Genomic DNA, 20572 nt, shown 5'->3' on the forward strand with positions numbered 1-20572 from the left:
CCTGCCCAGCCCCCACTTGCTAATGGCGGATGCAGGCGTCTGCGCTGCTTCTCCGCTGGAGGAGTTACCGTAGGGCTCGAAATCTGCGAGTTTTAATTGTTTGTTTATTTTTTCTCCCTGTTATGTTACCCTCTGTGCTTCCAAAGCTCGGCACGGATTCGGCAGTGAGAAGGTTTCCTGGTGTTTGGAAACTTCTTTTTTAAGACTCCCTTCCCGGGACGGAACTCCGTCCCTCCCTCTTTTGTCTCTTTTATTGTCTTTAATATTTTTTCCTACCTCCTTTCGAAGAGCTGGGTTGCTTTTCTGGGTGCCTGATGTCCTCTGCCGGCATTCAGAAGTTGTTTTGTGGAATTTACTTGACGTTTAAATGCTCTTTTGATGAATTTGTGGGGGAGAAAGTGTTTTCCCCATCCTACTCCTCCGCCATCTTGGCGCCTCCTATAATAGTATTTCTTACCATATTCTTGGCTTAAAAAGCTTAGTGGTCATTTGGATAAACAAATTCCCCCCGAAAAGCACTTCCCTAAAAATTTAGCTCCTGTAAAATACCTTAACTAATCACAGCATTTATTCAACAAAGATTTACTGAAACTTACTATGTGTGCTCAGTTGCTTTAGTCGTGTCTGACTATGACCCTCTGGACTGTAGGCTCCTCAGTCCATGGGATTCTCCTCAGTCCATGGGATTCTCCAGGCAAGAATACTGGAGAGGACTGTCATGCCCTTCTCCAGGGGATCTTCCCAACCCAGGGATGGAACCCATGCCTCCTGTGTCTAATACACTGAAGGTAAATTCTTTATCCACTGAGCCACCAGGGAGGCCCAATGAAATAATTACAGTAAAAAAAAATGAATACCATCTAACACTCTACAGGGCAACACTCCTGACAATGACAGAAACGCAGTGCATCTACAGTGTCCAGCCCAGTAAACCACCAGCCGCATCTGGCCACTGTGCACTTGAGATGTGGCTAGTGAAACTGAGTGCCTGAACTTTTTATAAAATTTTAACTAAGTGGCTACTTGGGGCTATGATAGCACAGCACAGGAATAAAGAGAGGCCTGTTTAAAAATAATTGTGGTACAATATGATAAGTACTACAATAGCTTACACTGGAAACAAGATTATCATATTTCACTTTTTTTTTTGCCTGTAAAACTTACTTGGCAATGAACTGCATTTTGTAAAATCTTTGTTAAAGATTTCTTCCTTAGATATTTCATGGTTTTTTTCTGAAATTAGATTAAAACTCAAAAAAACAATAGTGTCCCATACTTTTCTTCTTTGTGGTGTTCTTAACCCACCTGTTTTCTCCATCACTAACTGAATTTTGACAGCTGCCCTGCAAAACTCCTCTTCCTCAGATCCACAAATGGTTCCTCACTGCTGTTTACTATGGCTTCAAATTAAAGAACCATGGTGAGAATTCACCGTGAGTTAACTACATTATTACTGAAATATAACTAAGATAGACTTGCTTCCAGTCTCACAACTATCTGAGTATGAAAAGACAATGCTTATCAGATAAATATGCACATTTTTGCTACATGGTATAACATTATAACAGAGTATTAACAATAAATGTATTTTAAAAAGAAACAATAGAAAGGAAAATGCATGAAGAAAAAAGCTATCCATAGCCATCAGATACTTTGAATTCATAATAATGGTTCTAAGTTGGCAGACTACAGTCCATGGGGTCGCAAAGAGCTGGACTTGACTCAGCAACTAACACTTTCACTTTCGGGTTTCCCTGATGGCTTAGACAGTAAAGAATCTGCCTGCAATGTGTGAGACCCTGGTTCAATACCTGGGTCAGGAAGATTCCCTCCTCCAGTATTCTTGCCTGGATGATTCCATGGACGAGCCTGGTGGGCTACAGTCCATGGGGCTGCAAAGAGTTGAATACGACTGAGCAACTAACAATAGTATGTTAGAATATATGTGTTAATTCAGACAGCAACATTAAAAAAGTTATTGCTCTTGATCAAAGTTAGATGTAATCAGAAGTTACATCTGCTCAGTGATATTTAGACTTTAGAGCTATTCTTTTACAATTTTTTTTTTAAGAAAGAGCTTTTTAAAGAAACCTTTACAGAAGAATAACTCTTTCCTAATATATACCTCTCTAATCTCTTAACTCCATTTTCCTCGGTGTAATAACTGTTTTCATACTGCAATTGTGGTTATTTTTAAGATGTCAACTACAGAACTAGAGCAGCACACACTATATACGATTAAAAAAAATTAGTTTAGATGTTAATATTTACTACTGAGTAGAGATATGCCATGCTATGCTAAGTCGCTTCAGTCATGTCCAACTCTTTACAACCAATGGTCTGTAGCCTGCCAGGCTCCATCTGTGGTTCTTTACCACTAGTACCACCTGGGAAGTCCCTTTAAATAGTATGCTTTTAAAAGCACTTCATATTTTAACAGTCTACAATTAATCACTTAAAATGACTATATAATTCAGTCCAAAGATTACATGGTATATATATAAAATGGAATATACCCAAGTAATTTAAATCACACTAGGATTCCTCTGGCAGTTATTAACTCATAAGAATCTATCTTAATTATAAAGAAGTCTCATTCTGCACAGCTAGTAAGTAAAAATTCTAGGCCACATTCACTGAGACCACATTTAGTTTTATCTACAACCAAAAAGTCAACAATACAGTCTGTGTGCATTTCTTGCTGTAAAAAAATAATTGGATCTATTTATTAATACTTTAAAAAATTCATTTTGTGTATTAAAAATACTCACCAGAGGGGGAACAATGATATAGAAATTTCGGAGATGTATATTCTTGGGCCTTCGAAATTCTGGAGCAAAAACATCCACAAGCATTTTGAAATATTCTGTGCCTTCAGCAGAATTTCGTGTGTGATCACTGAGGACTGAATCCAAATGCCTAAAATGCAAAAAAAAGAAAAAAAGTTTATTTATTTGGCTCCTTTCTCAAAAGAAGGGGAAGCTTTTAAAATCCACCTCTCATTAGTTTAGATGAGAGCACTCAAAAATATGAATTACTGGAAGACATCTCTAAACTTCCTTGGAGTACAGGATGAACTTTTTTTTTTAATGGACAGAAGCTTATCATTGTTTAATTAACTTAGTCCCTAAAAGAGAACATGTAGTGCCTCTTGAAATTTTAGAGTTTTGTATTTCTTCTTCTCAAAATGAACTGTGCAGAAGTCCATTTCATTGTAAATAAATTCCTCTTCATCTTAACTCTCTTCACTAACATTCCTACACTTCCTGACTTCAACTGTAATCTATCTCCTTTTCAAGAATCTAGTTTCCCACTCAACCTTCAGGCTTCCCTCATAGCTCAGTTGGTAAAGAATCAGCCTGCAATGCAGGAGACCCTGTTTCGATTCCTGGGTCGGGAAGATCCCCTGAAGAAGGACAGGCTATCCACTCCAGTACTCCTGGCCTTCCCTTGTGGCTCAGCTGGTAAAGAATCTACCTGCAAGATGGAAGACCTGGGTTTGATCCCTGCGTTGAGAAGATTCCCTGGAGAAGCGAAAGGCTACCCACTCCAGTATTCCGGCCTGGAGAATTCCATGGACTCTATAGTCCGTGAAGTTGAAGAGTCAGACACGCCTGAGCGACCTTCATTCATTCACTGAGTCAACCTTCAGAAACATTAGCTGCTGCTTCTACATCCTTATGTATGGCTATTATCACTTTCAAATTACTATTCCTCCACCAATAAATGGTAGAAATCTCTCTCCTTTGAGATGCATGTGACCCAACTATGTCCAACTATCTAACCACTCCTTCCTGAAAGCAGACATCTATTAACCATTTTAACCACTTCACTTATCTTGAACTATGATACCTGCTCCAGAAGACATTAATGTACATTTAGAGAATCAATTTATTATCATAACCTCTTAATTCCCTGACATCACCTGCCATAAACTTTATTTTACTTGATGAGTAAACATCAAGGCAAGAACACAACACAGGTACTCGCCATTACACTGCATCAGGGGGCCCTATGTCAGCATGTAAGGTGGATACATCAGTCTCTCCACTGGGAAGGTGTTTTTTCCCCTTTATGATTAATAATCAATTTGTGAGACAATGTTTTCACAGTGAATACTCTGTTCTCCAAAAATGTTTGAGAATTCATTGATGATTTTTGTCTGATGTCAAGTCCTACAGTGGTAGTTGCAAAACTGGTTTTTCCCCTAAATTTTCTCATCCCTTTCATATTTACTAGCTGGCAATCACTGTAAAAAAGAACTTTCCCTCTGTCCCTCCAACTTTTATTATCACTGTATCACAGATTCTTCTTCAGTATTATGACCAATTTCTACCATTATTCTTTTTGATATTCAAATTGTTTCCACTTTGTCCAAGGGTGCCCCTTCATGCATGACTCAATAACTGTTTTGGTTATTAATAAGAAAACCCAGTTTTCTAAATACTTAACAATTCTGCATGCCTTTTCAACTTTTAAATTGTGTTCCAAAATCACTACTTAAAAGTCTATACATGTGCACTGTTCAATAAGATTGTCATTAGCTATTTAAATTTAAATGAAATAAAGATTTTATTTCAATTCCCTAGTCCATTAGCCCTATTTCCAGTGTTCAACAGCTACATTTGGCAGTGACCACTGTACTGGACACTACTGCTCCAGATTACATAAGGATGGACCAGTATTCTAGAACCATGCTGGCAAAGAGGAATATTAAAAAAAGAGTAAAAAGAAATAGGTAAGTGGCTTCTCTGGTGGCTCAGTGGTAAAGAATCTGCCTGTCAATGCAGGAGCCAAGGGTCTGATGTGTGATTCAGGAAGATTCCACACGCCGTGGAGCAACTAAGCTCACGAGCTACAACTACTGGGCCTGTGTTCTACAGCCTGGGAGCCGCAACAAGGAAACCACCGCAGTGAGAAGTCCATGCACCACAACTCGAGAGTAGCCCTCACTCTACTTTGTTGAGTAGCTACAACAAAGACGCAGCACAGCCAAAAATAAATAAGTAAATAAAATTATTTTTAAAAATAGGTGAAATGTATTTCGTTAATGAGATTTTTTTAAATTTCTTCTTTTTAAAAATTATTTGGCTGCACCCAGTCTTAAGCTAGAGCACAGGAACTCTTAGTTGTGGGCTTGTGGGATCTAGTTTCCTGACCAGGGATAACCCAGGTCCTCTGCATTGGGAGTGAGGAGTCCTAGCCACTGGACCACCAGGGAAGTCCCAATTTTGTTAATGAGATATTTGGCTTTTTTTTTTAAACACTAAATCCTCAAAATTAGTTATGAACTTTATACTTCAGCACGTTTCAATATGGACTAACCAACCACATGTCAAGTGTTGAACAGTCACATGTATCTGAGGGCACCGTCTAGAAGATCCCTTTTAGTGACGTTGGAAAGATCTCAGAATACTGCAGTCTTAAAACAAATTGTATCCCATAAAAATACCATTATTTGCATAATAAAAACACTGACATATCAGTTTATATGTTATCCTTTAGTCTTTAAATGAACATACATGTTTTTAAATCTCCAAATTTAACTTATTTTTCCAAGATTAGATTACCTTGCTGCTTTTAACGTTTCTTCTGCAAGACCTTCTTCTTTGACTAGTTCTTCAAAATTTACAATATCTTCAAGATCAGGTACAAATCTACATTAAGAATTTTAGAAGGCATTTATTAAAGCAAATTAAATATATGCAATTGACAGACGAAAAGCAGTACTGTAAGACTAAATTTTTCAACAATATCTTTGGAAAGAACTCTGCATTTATTTCACTTGTATTATTAATATCACCAGTTTATATTTGGAACAACTGAGTTCCAAAACTCAATTTCAGCATTTTTAATTATTTACATATAATCATCAAATTATAATCTTTACAAATTATGTAATCTATAGAACATTTCAAACTGCACCGATAAATTAATTTCAAAAAATACAGATTTAAAATTGGAGAAAAATATTTAAGTAGTAGGATTAATGGTTTTCTTCCATATTTGATCTCAAAATATATCAACAAGAAAAAAGCCCCTTCTACAATATTACTTACAATGAAGACAGATTTAAATGACATAAAATTTCTAAATGGCATAAATAAGGCAAAAATATGCTTGTATCCATACCTAATGGCATTGCTGCTACAGTGAAGGCCACCAGATCTTATCATTCGTACATAGCCCATAGCATTACCTTAAAAACCACATACACACAAAAATCAGATGTTTATACAAATAACTCTAAGTTCTAATAATCAGGAATACAGTTATATATAGCAGTCAATTACAAGGTTTCAACTCGTAAGAACCAAGAGACTTTGCTGTATTTTACTTCAGTTTTGCTCCACAAAAATAAAAGTTACATATTCGTGCACTTAAAATATTGTTGCTCAGTCAGTAGTGTCCAACTCTTTGAATATAAATGTACATAAACTTACACCATCTATATTAAATATTTTAAAAATAAGTGTGTTTTAATTGATAAATGCATTAAATTGAGCACATTTTAAAAACTCAAACATTTAACAATTACTGTTATCAACAGCTTCTTCACTCACATTAAATAACATGTCTCTCTCTCTCTCTCTCTCACACACACACACACACACACACACACACACACAGCTGCAAGTGGTATCAAGAAATCCTTATCTGATTCCTCCCAAACTAGTACCTCCAACCAAGACTGTTCCTCTAGGCTTTTTTTAATCCCATGCCTACATCTCCATGTCTAAGAAGAATTTTTAATTTAAGAAGTTTAACTCCAACTGAAGATCTTCACCCCCAGTTATATTTTCTTCCTCAGAAACTGACAAGTCTATCCTTCCAGTAGCTCAGGCCAAACCCAGTGAAGTCATCTCTACCTCCTTCCTTACCCTCAATGTCGTTGTTTAGTTTAGTTAGTAGTGTCCAACTCTCTGTGACCCCATGGACTGTAGTCCACCTGGCTCCTCTGTCCATGGGATTCCCCAGGCAAGGATACTGGAGTGGGCTGCCATTTCCTTCTCCAGGGGATCCTCCCTGTGGATCAAACCTGCATCTCCTGCATTGGCAGGAGGATTCTTTACCACTGACCACCAGGGAAGCCCTCCTTTCCCTCATACTTCAATCAATGGCAAATTACACTGGCTCTACCTTCAAAATGTCACCAGAATTCAACCAGTTTTCCCGACCTTCACAGCTCTCACCCTATTCCAAACCACCAGCAGTTCTTGCCTAGAATACTACACTATGCAATGGTTTCCTGATCTATTTCCACCTTCAGTATGCCACACCTCAACAATGTTTCCTTTATTTAGAGGTTAGTGGTTCTTTGATTCTGCCCCTTGCAACTGTTCTGATACCACACCCTACCATCTGGGTCTTCACTAACTCCATTCCAGCCCAACTGGTTTCCAAAAATGCTAAGCAGACTCGGGACTTTTGCATTTACCACCACCTCTTCCTGGTAAACTCTTTCCTTAGCTATGCATGCACATGGCTTATTCCTTCATGTTATTTAGGTTCCTGCTCACGTGTCACCTACTTAGAGCTTTCCCTAAATGTCATTAAACTATATCATTCCCTGAATATCACTTAAATCATTTAAAATCATTAAGTGTTTAATGATATGTCACCTTACTCAGCACCTATTACTGATACATATCTGTTTGTCTGTATCTCCCCCAACTAGAATGCAAGATCTATGATATAGCTTTTGTTTTCTTCACTGCTCCAACCCTAAAGCCAACATTTCCTATTCAAATGAAATGAAAATATTTGTGAGTAAGAACAAACAAAAAGATAAGAAGTAGTCAATACTTCATAGATTACAATAATAAAATTATGCACTTAACAGACATTATCTCATCTGATATCATTAAAAACCTTCAATTAGGTATCACTGAATCCAAGGCTTATCTCAGTATAAGAAATGATGTTAAAATGCTTCTTTAATATGCATCTTAGAAAAATGAAGTATCTAGTTTGATTGTTTTCCATCAAATTGGTCAAATTGTTTTCCTCCAAATTGGCTGATCAAAATATGCTGCTGCTGCTAAGTCGCTTCAGTCATGTCCAACTCTGTGCGACCCCATAGATGGCAGCCCACCAGGCTCCGCCGTCCCTGGGATTCTCCAGGCAAGAACACTAAAGTGGGTTGCCATTTCCTTCTCCAATGCATGAAAGTGAAAAGTGAAAGTCAAGTTGCTTAGTTGTGTCCGACTCTTAGCGACCCCATGGACTGCAGCCTACCAGGCTCCTCCGTCCATAGGATTTTCCAGGCAAGAGTACTGGAGTGGGGTGCCATTGCCTTCTCCACAAAATACACTAGTGAGAAGCAAATAGGGAGCAGCAGTAAAGAGTACTACTGTGAGCTAGACTACTGGGTTCAAATCTGAACTCTGTGCTTTTTAGCTACAAAACCTAGGTCAAGTTACAAACTTTGTATCTTAGTCTCTTCATTTATTAAATTAAGCTATAATGGGTTAAACACTGGGTTTACTGTCATAGATATTACCAGCACCTAGAAATACTGTACTGTCCTCAATAAATATGTGGAATCAATGAATATAATACTTACTTCACAGCATTGAGTTTTACATGTGTTAGAACATATAAAGCACTCAGAATAACTTTGGCACATAACGAATGCTCAATAAATGTTAATGGTGGCGGTTATTCATTCAGCAGGCAGGTTATTAGACAAGAAGACTTCTCATTTTGCTCCCAGCTCTAGATTCCTTACTCCTTTTCTCAACAGAGTTAACAGACTCAAAAGCATATTACAATTTTTATGGGCAGAGGTAAAGAACTTATATTTCCTAAGAAAAGAATAAAGAATAAAATACTGGAACAAAGTGAAAAGGATAATATTCACCAACTGTGCAATACATGCCAGGGGCAGAGGTGACATGATTTTTTGTGTACTGGGGAAAAATGTGTATTTTCATGTATATTGGGGGGCAAAATGACTAGCATCCTAAGCTCATGAATTAATGATTACTTCATAGTACAAAACTCCTTTTAGAAAATGTAAAAACATAAAATAAGTACTACCACAAGCAGTATTCACAAGGGGAAAAAACTTATTGGTGTGTGAATTTTAAAGTTTTAAGCAACACTGCTCTGAAGAAACAGCTCTTGAGTACCATGGACTCTAGCTTTGGGTATCTGACCTCTGGTATATTACATGCAAAACTGTATGTGAACATGCATAGGGGCATTATTCTGAGGAAAATCAATTCAGTATTTTCATCAAATTCTCAAAAAGGGTTAACAACTATTGCTCCATAAATTTACAATCTAATATGACATTAAACATCACTATGAATAAAAGATTACTAGACAGTATCTCACTATTAAATTGTTTAAAATTAAAAATTTACAAAGGTAAAAGTCTCTAAGTTCTTGTACTAATACAAAATAGAAAGTTTTAATGTGTAAACCAATTAATTTATATAATTTTAGCTAGTGCTCACTGACTTTATTCCCTAACTAAATGTTTATTATACCTTTCCCACTAGTAAACTTAAAGCCTCTTGAGAACAAAGGCTATTTGTATTCTCAGCATCAAGAAAAATATCTGGTATAACAAAGGCTTTATAAATGTTTGATAAATGAATCAATGAATCTCAGGAGGCCAAATTTTGCCAAATTAGAGTCAATAATGGCTTCCCCAGTGGGTCAGGCGGTAAAGAAATTGCCTGCAATGCATAAAACCCAGGTTTGAGTCCTGGGTCGGAAGAGCCCCTGGAGAAGAAAATGGCAACCCACTCCAGTATTCTTGTCTGGAGAATCCCAGGGACAGAGGATACTGGTGGCTACCATCCATGGGGTCACAGAGAGTCAGACATGACTGAACGACTAAGTTTCAGTTTCAGAGTCAATAAGAATTTACTGAACTGCTTGCGGTCTGCAACTGTGAAGAATACAAAACATCTTTGGACTTGGAGCCGAAAAACCCTGGTTAAAATCCCAGCAACACCACTTATTTCTGAGTTTCTCTTTCTTCATCTTTAAAAAGATGATTACATGCCTATCTCAAGTGTTACCATGAGGACATTAATAGAGGTAATGCATATGAAAAGCTCAAATAAGTATACAGATTTTTAAATCTTGGATTATTTTTAAGTGAAGTTCTTCCTTTTAAATAGTGTTACACATTTCAGAAAACAAGTTCTACTTGTAAGGCAGAAGGACAACTCAAGAAGTTACATATAAACATAAAATGATGGAGCATAGAAAAATTATTAAATAACTTTTCACCTTAACACCGCACATTTTTGCATTCAGGCTTAACCTGAGGGAATCTCTTTTAAAAGTCTGAAATAGGACCTTGAAAAGAATAGGCACCCAATAAATAATTACCAGTTGACTATTATGAGTATGGCCTTTGAGATGAGTTATATTTTTAATTTAACTGAAGAGGTTTTATTTATCCAGTAAGTATTTATTTATAAATATTTTATTTATCTATCAATTATTTGTGCATCCAATCATACTTGAAAAACTTTTGTTAAGGAAAGGAATTTACTAGTGGAATAAAGCTAAACTTAGGCACACACATATTAAAGTTCATTCCTATGAGATATTTATAATATATAAGACAGATTCCTGGCATTTGTACTTTACTTTCCAACATGTTTACAATAACTTACCAATTTGGCTGATGAGCTGCCTGAACTGATCAAGGTAGCTTTGTCCCTCTGGGGTTATTCCAAGTTTTCTGATGCCTCGATTGAATTTTTCTGCTCTTTCAAAAGGATACTAGAGAGAAAATTTGAAGACTGCCATTATTAATAAAGACTCCTAAAACATAAAATATCTACCAAATCAATCATACCAATATCACTGTTCTAATTTTGCATTTCCATTGTGTTCAAAAAAATAATTACTGAATTTAATGACAAAAAAATTATATATAGCACAAAAACTACCAATATTCAAGGTTAATATAAATTAAATATTTTTATATTAAAGGGAATAATTATGAATGCCACCAAACTTAGATTTCCCATTACCAATATTAGTCTTCCAACTGCTCTATCAGACAGATAAAAGAAATCAATGCTTCCTAGAAACATCTGTTCAGAGATTTGTGGTAAGTTTCCATGGGCTGAAAAGTATTAGGGGCTTACATAAAAACACACTCCTTCCCAAGTAACACACATCAGCTGAACTAAAATTTCTAGCTGCCATCACCAATTAAAAAAAGGTTTTTCAAGTCTTAGTCAACTTTTTTTCAATCATTCATTTTATATAAGTAACAAATGGAAACAATTCTTATACAACAGCACCATTTATTTCTCTGAACATTAATTTCTGATTCAATAAAAATGAGTTAATATAATTTCCTGATAACTGATCTGTAATTTTATTAATTATTTTGCTGCTCTGATACTGAAAAGAATGAACTAATATATAAGAGGGCTAGAACTAGGTGATGCTTAAGAAGAGTAATAAAAACAGGTTTGGATGTGGCAGATCAAACATAAAATCCATCCAAGCCTGCTGGTTTCTCTATCCACATGGCTATACGCAGCCTCTGTACAGTTAACACTTACAGTTCACTTCACTATGGGAAAATTCAGTCCAGAGGGCAAAAGTAAAATAGCATTCTTATAAATTATTGGTGGGATTGTCAACTGGTGCAGTACTTTTAGAGTACTTGGCAACATGTATCAAAAATCTAAATAATCATATTCTTTGCCCTTTTCCGCTTCAAGGAATTTGTCTTTCAAAAACAGCACATGTATACCTGTGATGGATTCATTTTGATATTTGGCAAAACTAATACAATTATGTAAAGTTTAAAAATAAAATAAAATTTAAAAAAAAAACAGTCCCTAACACTGAGATAAATATGCAAGGATGTTATCTGTAGCACTACTGGTAGCACAGAGAAATCAGAGGCTACTGAAAAACTATTTCTCAGTAGGACGTTAGAGGAGTTACAGTATGCATCTTTACTATCAACTCTGCAGAAGAATGAGGTAGATCTATAGGTGCTGATGTGATAAGCACATTGCAAAACAGTATGTTTAGTATTAGTCCATTTTTGTTAAGGGAAAAAGCAGTATTTGTAATGCACAAATACATGTTTATCACACAGACATCTGGAAGACGTCACATGACACTGTTAATAGCAACTGCCCCCAGAAAATGGAATTGGGAGAAAACAGAAATGAAGGAGAACATTTAGTTTAAATGTTAAACAATACATTGTTCAAATGTTTCAAAATGAGCACGTTCTGCTTTTGCATTATTTTAAAACGAAGAAAAGTAATACCTGGTTACATTCATCATTTACTTTTTCCTTACACTTTCACTTACAGAGAATGCAAAGGGTAAGAAATTATAAGAGAAAATACAGAAAACTGGAAGCCAAACCAGGGAGTTATGTGAAAAATAAAAAAGAAAACAAAATCGCTAACAGAGTAACTCATAATGAATTTCAGCATAAACACTTGCTATATAGGCAAACGCTGAAGATATTGAAGGTTTGGTTCAAGACCCTGCAACAAGGCAAATACTGCAATAAAGTGAGTCACGTTAATTTATGGTTTCCCAGTGTAATACAAGAGTTACGTTTTCACTGTACTTAGTCTATTAAGTATTCAATAGCATTACATATAAAAAAAATAATGCACATGCCTTAATTTAAAAATACTTTGCTGCTAAAAAAAGGTAACCATCATCTGAAAACGCAGGTTTGCCACAAACCTTCAATTTGTTAAAAAAATACAGCACCTGCGAAGCTCAATGAAGTAAAGCACAGCAATGTAAGGTATGTCAATATATTCAATAGGTGAATCAAACCACCTTTTCAAAAGAACATGTAAAATACCTTATGATCATTTTGGTCCTTGATTTCCCTGAAAAACCGAATGTCTTTAATCAATCTGGATTTGATATGTTCATCATACATAAATTGGCTAAATATATAGAACTTCTTTTTCAAAAACTGGTAGGTGAAATTGACCTATAAAATTAAAATTGGAAAAATTAAATATAAAAATTAATTTCAAATCAGTACTACTAAATAAAATAATCCATTTATAAAGTCTAATTCATTTTGGACATGAAATACTTAAATGAAGTTTTTATTGCCAAAGTTTACAGAACTTTTCTAAAAGCTCCTCTTAAATATTTTTATGACACACACAAAAAATTAAAAAATGGAAAAAATATTCACATAATAATATGACTAAGAGCTATAGTGAGAATCATAAACCAGATTTGCCAACACGCTGGGTTTTATGTCATAAACCACACTCAGGAGATTACCAAGCTACATGAATGAACTGATACTAAAGTAAAAAACATGGAGCTCTCTGACCTTTCCTAAAGGAAGATAGTAAACATTCAATTATTTACCCATAAATATTTTGAGCACCTCTTATGTGCAAAACAATGTACCTGCTCTCATGCTAGACACTGCCCTTGTCATCATCAAGTGTATTCTAGTGGGAGTGACAGGGACTTTAAGACAAGTATACGTTAAATAAACTAGGAAATCTCGACTGCAATAACCTGTAAAATGACAAGTGGAGGTGTTTTGAGAATGGATTAAAAGGCCCTGATCTAGACTTAGAAAACACTGAAAAAGTAGGGTTTAAGCTACGATTAAAGTCAAAACAAGATTAATTCTGACCCACAGATGAAAGCCTTGCATTAACTTCCATCGCCACCACCTTCAAATATTACCAATTATTTTGGCATATATATGTCCATGTTAACTAACAGTCTTCATCACCCAGTTATAGAAGTGGGTGCTTTCTCAGAACTTTTCTTGCAGCTTTAAACACTGCTTTTTCTTGATCTTCTCAGTTGTAGTAGCTCTTAGAAGATTATTACACATCTTAATAGTAGGTAAATCTGCCAGTCTCTGATCTTATTTTTTCTGTGCTCAGCTCATCATCACCAGACATCAGGAATTTACATTTATTAGTGTGGTTAACTGATTAACAGCTGTTTCTCCCGCCAGAGTACAATTACTACGAGAGCAAGAAATGTCTGGTTTTCTCATCTCAGCACCCGGCACAGTGCCTGAGACACATAAAATACAGGCATAATTACATCTGTTACATGAATGGTTGATAGATGAGGTCAAAGAAGAGTTTGATCCTGAAAGGTTCAGAAATCTCTATGCAGATGACTCCTGACTTGAAATCTCAAACTCCATCCATGTCTCATTTTTCTACTGGTAACCACTAACAAAGAGCTCCAACCATGTTACTTATCAGCTCAAATACATCTTCTCCACTACACTAAAAATGGTCCTTTGCAACCTTCCAGTCATGTAACTTTTCCTCATTCTCTTACTCCCAAATATGCCTAATAATATTGTACTATTTAAACATTCACATTATTCTTTCCTTAAGGAGAAACCGTGACCTGAAAAGCAGGTAAATTTAAAGATTTCTCTTTTTCCAACAGAGGAAAAACAACATATAAGCTCAAATGATTCAGTCTCTCACATGACTGCCCATATTTAGGAAGATTTGAGATATTTTTAGCAAATTGCTATTTTTAAGGGTATCAAATAACTAGTAAGTACCCTCCCCCAAAAAAGAGCATGCAAGTGTTAAGTGTTAGTGGCTCAGTTGTGTCTGACTCTTTGCGACCCTATGGACCGTAGCCCTCCAGGCTTCTCTGTCCATGGAATTCTCCAGGTAAGAATACTGGAGTGGGTTGCCATTTCCTTCTCAGGGGATCTTCCCAATCCAGGGATCAAACCTGGGTCTTCTGCATTACAGGTAGATTCTTTGCCTGGTGGCAGAGCCACCAGGGACTGATATTAAATTAAATATCGATGATTTGCTTTCAAAAGCAACTTTTCAGAGACTATCAATCTACATAGATATATATATTTATGCTGATGTCTTCAAATCTCCAATGTTATTTATAATGACCTTGTGATGCTAAGACATTCTAAAGTGCCTTTTGAATCACAAAGCTTCCATTTCCATCTTACACAACTTCAGTGCCAAATACTTCAATTACAACAGAAAAATGGAAATTCAGGTACTATATGAACAGGTAATAATGTGTATTTATCAGAATATTCAATGAAAAAACTATCTTAAACTTCCAAATTAAACAGCATCAAACATCTGTACAACACCCCCTCCCAGAAGGTTCTTACTGTTGTATTCATGATTCCTGTGCCATGTGTTCGAATTGAATTAGCAATATGCCGAATATTAATAGTGTTCAAATGTTTGTTATTACTTGTTCGTTCAATAAAAATCTGTAATAAAACAAACACAATCCATAGCAAACACTGGTCAGTTAATCTAAGAATTTTAGAACTCTATTTTATTAGAGATAATTGGAAAGTCATTCAAGAAGATAATATAGTCAAAGCAAAGAAATAAACAAGATCTCTAAACAATCATTGTTTCCTTTATTTTACTAACTTTCACTGCTAAGAATCAATTCTTTGCCCCTCAGCCTTTCCTACTATACACCTACCCACAATAAAAAAATTTTTATTTACTCACTTGATTGTTGAGATTATAGAGGTATCGAGATACAAATATATGAATGTTTCTCATAATTTCCAAGACATCCAGGCCCTACAAAACAATTCACATATAAGTTCTATTATCATTAGTTTAAAATAATCAAACTTATCAATATAGTAACTTACTGCTTACATTAAGTCACCCAATATTTTAAAATTATTTTAAAGAACTACAGAAAACATACAACCAAAGATCAGACTAGGCTTCTGACACACACAAACAGGACTAACTGCTTGGGGAAATCTGACTGTTACACCTTTTGTGTAGATAGGAAAAGTTAAAACTTCAAAGATTCATGACTCACATCATTTCCCTACCACTTCGGAGAATATTTGTCTTCCCAAGGATTTTTTTCTATATTCTTTAGAAAGTAAATTAACAGCCAGATTCTAAAAGGAAGCCAGAATATGTGGTAATCTCTAAAGTATATACTATTTTTCAGGCACTGTGCAAGGTTCTTTACATGGAATTCTCAAAAAGATATTATTCTTCTAAATTCCACAGCTGATCATCCTTTGTTTTTTTCAGTCTTTTATCTTTACTGAGGCTTTCAATGGCTAAGTTAAAGATCTCTCTTGGTAAATGACACACTGCACTTGAAAATATGTGGACTACTTTCAAGTACCTTTTGATATTGATTTCTAACATAATTCCACAGTGATAAGAGAACAGACATTGTATGACTTCAGTTACCTTTAGACCGTGAAATTTTTACATCTTGTTTTATGTCCCTGGATATGTTCCAGTGTCTCCTGGTTTATAGTCTATGGGAACTTAAATAGAATTTCTATCCTACTATTGTGTGAAAATTGTATAAATCTTAATTATGTTGAATTGATTCATAGTGTTTTTCAGGTCTACTATATCCTTCTACTTTTCTATTCATTTTATTAATTTTTGAGAGTCTGATAAGGAAACTCCAACTAAAAATCTTAATTTATCTACTTAAAAAAATAATTGTATAGTGGACTATATGTAACTTTGTACTATATTTTCTAAGTCACCTATAAATGTGTTACTATACTTTCATAATTTAAAAAATTTTAAAAAGGAGGAAAAAAATAAATTCCACAGCTGAAGAAAATGAAACTAAGAGAGTTCTGCAAAATCAAAGAGCTAGGAAGAGGCAGAACCTAGGGATTTTAGAAAGTCTAATTCCAAATCTTTATGCTTCTTTTAATTATACTAGACCACCTTGAATATAAGGACTTCTCAGATGACTCAGTGGTAAAGAATCCTCCCATCAATGCAGGAGATGCAGGTTTGATTCCAGGGTCAGGAAGATCCCCTGGAGAATGAAATTGCAACCCACTCCAGTATTCTTGCCTGGAAAATTCCATGGACAGGGGAGCCTGGTGGGCTATAGCCCATGGGTTCATAAAGTGTAGGACACGACTGGGCGGCTGAGCTCACCCATATGTACCTTTAATATACAAGTTACCTAATAAGAATCCTTCATTCTTCAGTGATTACTCTAATATCTAATGAATGGTATCATGTAAACTATTCCATAGCTTTTCTAATTGGGGCTCAAAGTAATACCAAAACACCACTTTGATTAAGTTTTTATTATAGATTTTCTCACATTTTAATCTAAAATTTTATTTACTCATTATTTTTCTTCCACTAGGCTACAGGTACATGAGCTAAGACCGTTTCTATTTATTTTTGTATCCCTAAACACACTGAGGGCTTCACAGGAGACTCAGTGATAAAGAATCTGACTGCAAAGCAGTCAATGGGTTCAATCCCTGGGTCAGGAAGACCCTGGAGAATGAAATGGCATCCCTCTCCAGCAACACCATGTAGTGTCTAGCGAATTTTTGATAAATATTAATTTTTTAAATAAGTGAATGAAAGGATATACAAACTGATTCTGGAACTGGCCCGTATATATGCAGTGAGACAAATGAAAAATTATGATCTTCAAATTTTTGAACTGAATTAATGGATTTTAGTAAATATTACATCTGGATTATCTTAGAAAGAATTACATACAAATTAACTGAAAACAAATCTTTGCACTCCTGAGATACAACCATATTGTAAATTAGCTTACTGAATTAATAAAGCTAAATATTTTGCACTCAAATTTAAAAACAAATACAACTTTATAAATTTAAAACCATTTTTTTAAGATATTGAAGCACATATATTATATCTAGTTTAAAATTCTTAACCGTGACCTTGACTAAACTTGTAAAATTTCAGCAAAAGTCACCTCACTATCCTACATTTGTTTCTGAAAAGCTGTACATAAATTTATGTATGTACCAAAATTTCAACAAAAGGTGAAGTATAAACATTTGGAAGCATGTGATAAATTCTTTCATAAAGCAAATCAGCACTAATTTTTTATTCTTCTCAACTGTGAGGTTTTTATATACAGCAAATATTTTCACTTTCAACTTTGAAATATAAACACATACTAAATAAAATTTTTTTAAAAATTGTCTTAGAGAAATACTATTAAGCTACCATTAGACTATACTAAGAACACTTTATACTATACCTGTTCCAAAGTCTGACTAGGAAGATGGGCCTCTGTCATAACCAATCCGTAACGCTGAGTAGCTAAATTTCTCATTTCACTGTAAGTAGCCCAGTCATGAAGAGCTACTGTCGTTAGATTGTAGAAAGTCTTGTCTAGGTAGTGAGTTACATAAGCTTCAAAACAAACAAAAAAATCAAAACTTTTTTTGCTTCATGATAACAGTAGGAAAGGAAGAAAAATGACACTAAAAACAACTTGTTTTTGAACATTAAATTTCTTCCCTTAAAATAAGGTGCTAGGAATGGGACTTCCCCGGTGGTGCAATGGATAAGAATTTGCCGGCCAACACAGAGGACACGGGTTCAATCTGTGGTCGGAAGGTTTCACACACCACGGAGCAACTACGCCCGAGCACCACAACTAATGCGGCTGTGCTCTAGAGCCCACAGGCCGCACCTGCCGTGTGCACGCGAGCCCGCGCTTCACAAGAGAAGCCCCCAAACGAGCAGCCCGCGCACAACAATGAGAAGTCCCCACCTGCTGCAGTTAGAGAAGGCCCGCACACGGCAACGAGGACCCAGTGCAACCAAAAACAATACTGAAAAATGAATTAATTAGAAAGAAAAGACTGAGAGCTAAAAAGTGTTCTTTAAATAATACAATAAGCTGCCAGGAAAACAAAAACGAAGAAACAAAAAGGAATTCAAGAATAAATGGACTAATACAAGGAAAGATTTTTCTCAAGGTTTCGTTTTTGTTGTTTGTTCTTTAACAGAGCAAACACATATAGAATATGACCCTAAGAAGAAAACCAGAACACTCACCTCGAATGTCAATGAAACGATTGAAAAACCGAATTGGATTCAGAGAGAAAAAAAGGGCCAGGTCTTTCATGCCAACTTTGAAAGGGTTTCTGTCATCCAGCTTTAAATGAGTATGCACAGAAAGCCGCAGGTCCTTCTCTATTTCTTTGCACAACTTGTCCAGCAAATGCTATTCAGAAAAGAATTGATATCTTAAATTTTCAAAATGATATTCCAACTGTATGATACTTCTAGATGTCCATGTTCTCAATGTGAAGAGCTTTATACTCAATACAATGATGAAAAAATCTGTCAAACTGTCAACCTAAATATTCCCTGGTAAAATATTGTTTCACTGGGAAAGTGAAATTATTTTGCTATCCATTTTACATCAATGACTATTTTTTTAACCAGGAAGCAGTCAGATGAGTTCTAATGAGTTCATTAGTATTTTAAGTATAATACCCTTGCAAAGAAAATCAAAAGCTAATGTCTGGTAGTTTCACCACAAGGAACATGAATATACAACATGGAGCATAAAATTTATATAAACCAGAACAAAGGAAGAAAGATCCTGAGAACATGCAAGAGAAAAATTTTTAAATGCTTCCATATAAAATTATTAAAAAAACACAAAACTCACTGACTTAACAGCAATGAAATTAATCATCTTCTCTGGTGTAACATGGGGTTCTAAATACTGACCAAGACATGTACCTTATTTTCTAAATATGAATATTCAGCATGATAAATTATATTAAAAATCTCACATTTTTATCAAACCTGAGAAGGTGTATATTGTAAAATTCACTCATTTTTAATTCCTCCCTCCATATAAAAACACTGCTGGCTGAAAATACAGTTTTAAAGATAGCAGTGTTTACAACACACACTTCATTAGAACAAGGAGAGATGCATTTAAATTGTTACACAAGAAACAGGGTTTACGTTTAAATATAAAAGATTTCAGTCATTAGCTCTCAAAATGAAATTCAACATTGATGGTCATCTTAACTATATTACCATGAGCAGCAGACAATATTCAAAGCAATTTTGCATTTGCAGTCTTCTAATGAATAAGACTTTAAATTCAAATATACTACTTATATAAAAGGAAAAGGAAAAAAGTAAAAGTAAAAAAAAGGAAAAGGAAAAGGAAAAAAAATCCAAATTCCTAATCTGGATTTCTATACAAAAAATTAGGGATTAAAGACCAATTTAGCACAATAGTGACAGTTCCTTTGTTCTAGACAGTGATTTGTAAGTAAGAATCATAAATTTGTGCAAGTCTGCTTCAACCCAAAAAGTTTTTCCAAACACTGCATTCCAAACACATCTTAAGCTTTTCAATCTCAAATGTTACCTCATTTAAAATTTCCATAATTTCCTTGTCATAGCAATCCAGAAGTACTTCATAGGATTCCAAATGCCTTGCATGCATCATGGCAGGCACACAGTCACGTAAAGCACTGAACATGTACTAAAGAAGAAAACCAGAACGTACATGAATCTAGAGAAACTACATCTCTGAATTATATTACGGAAGTTACCTATCTTAAAAGACAAAGCTTCAATCTGAAGGCTGTTTTTCTACACATGATTACCTTACTGTGGAAAATTCTGAAAGAGATGGGAATACCAGACCACCTGACCTGCCTCTTGAGAAATTTGTATGCAGGTCAGGAAGCAACAGTTAGAACTGGATATGGAACAACAGACTGGTTCCAAATAGGAAAAGGAGTTCGTCAAGGCTGTATATT

At 35.2% G+C, this 20572-nt stretch overlaps 1 protein-coding gene across 1 annotated transcript in view; it reads right to left on the reverse strand.

Moving 5' to 3' along the window:
• KIAA1033 (KIAA1033 ortholog) overlaps positions 1-20572 on the reverse strand; it is a 63949-nt gene that overhangs the window by 9791 nt on the left and 33586 nt on the right. The window contains exons 20-29 of the mRNA XM_010853391.1: positions 20176-20292; positions 18834-19002; positions 18028-18182; positions 15492-15566; positions 15134-15238; positions 12833-12967; positions 10644-10752; positions 6133-6199; positions 5571-5657; positions 2772-2919 (exon numbers count right to left, since the gene is read on the reverse strand). Of these exons, the coding sequence (XP_010851693.1) occupies positions 2772-2919; positions 5571-5657; positions 6133-6199; positions 10644-10752; positions 12833-12967; positions 15134-15238; positions 15492-15566; positions 18028-18182; positions 18834-19002; positions 20176-20292 (1167 nt within the window). The remainder of the gene's footprint in view (positions 1-2771; positions 2920-5570; positions 5658-6132; positions 6200-10643; positions 10753-12832; positions 12968-15133; positions 15239-15491; positions 15567-18027; positions 18183-18833; positions 19003-20175; positions 20293-20572) is intronic.

This window comes from Bison bison, unplaced genomic scaffold (genome assembly GCF_000754665.1).
Source record: "Bison bison bison isolate TAMUID 2011002044 unplaced genomic scaffold, Bison_UMD1.0 scf7180017864327, whole genome shotgun sequence".
NCBI lineage: Eukaryota > Metazoa > Chordata > Mammalia > Artiodactyla > Bovidae > Bison > Bison bison.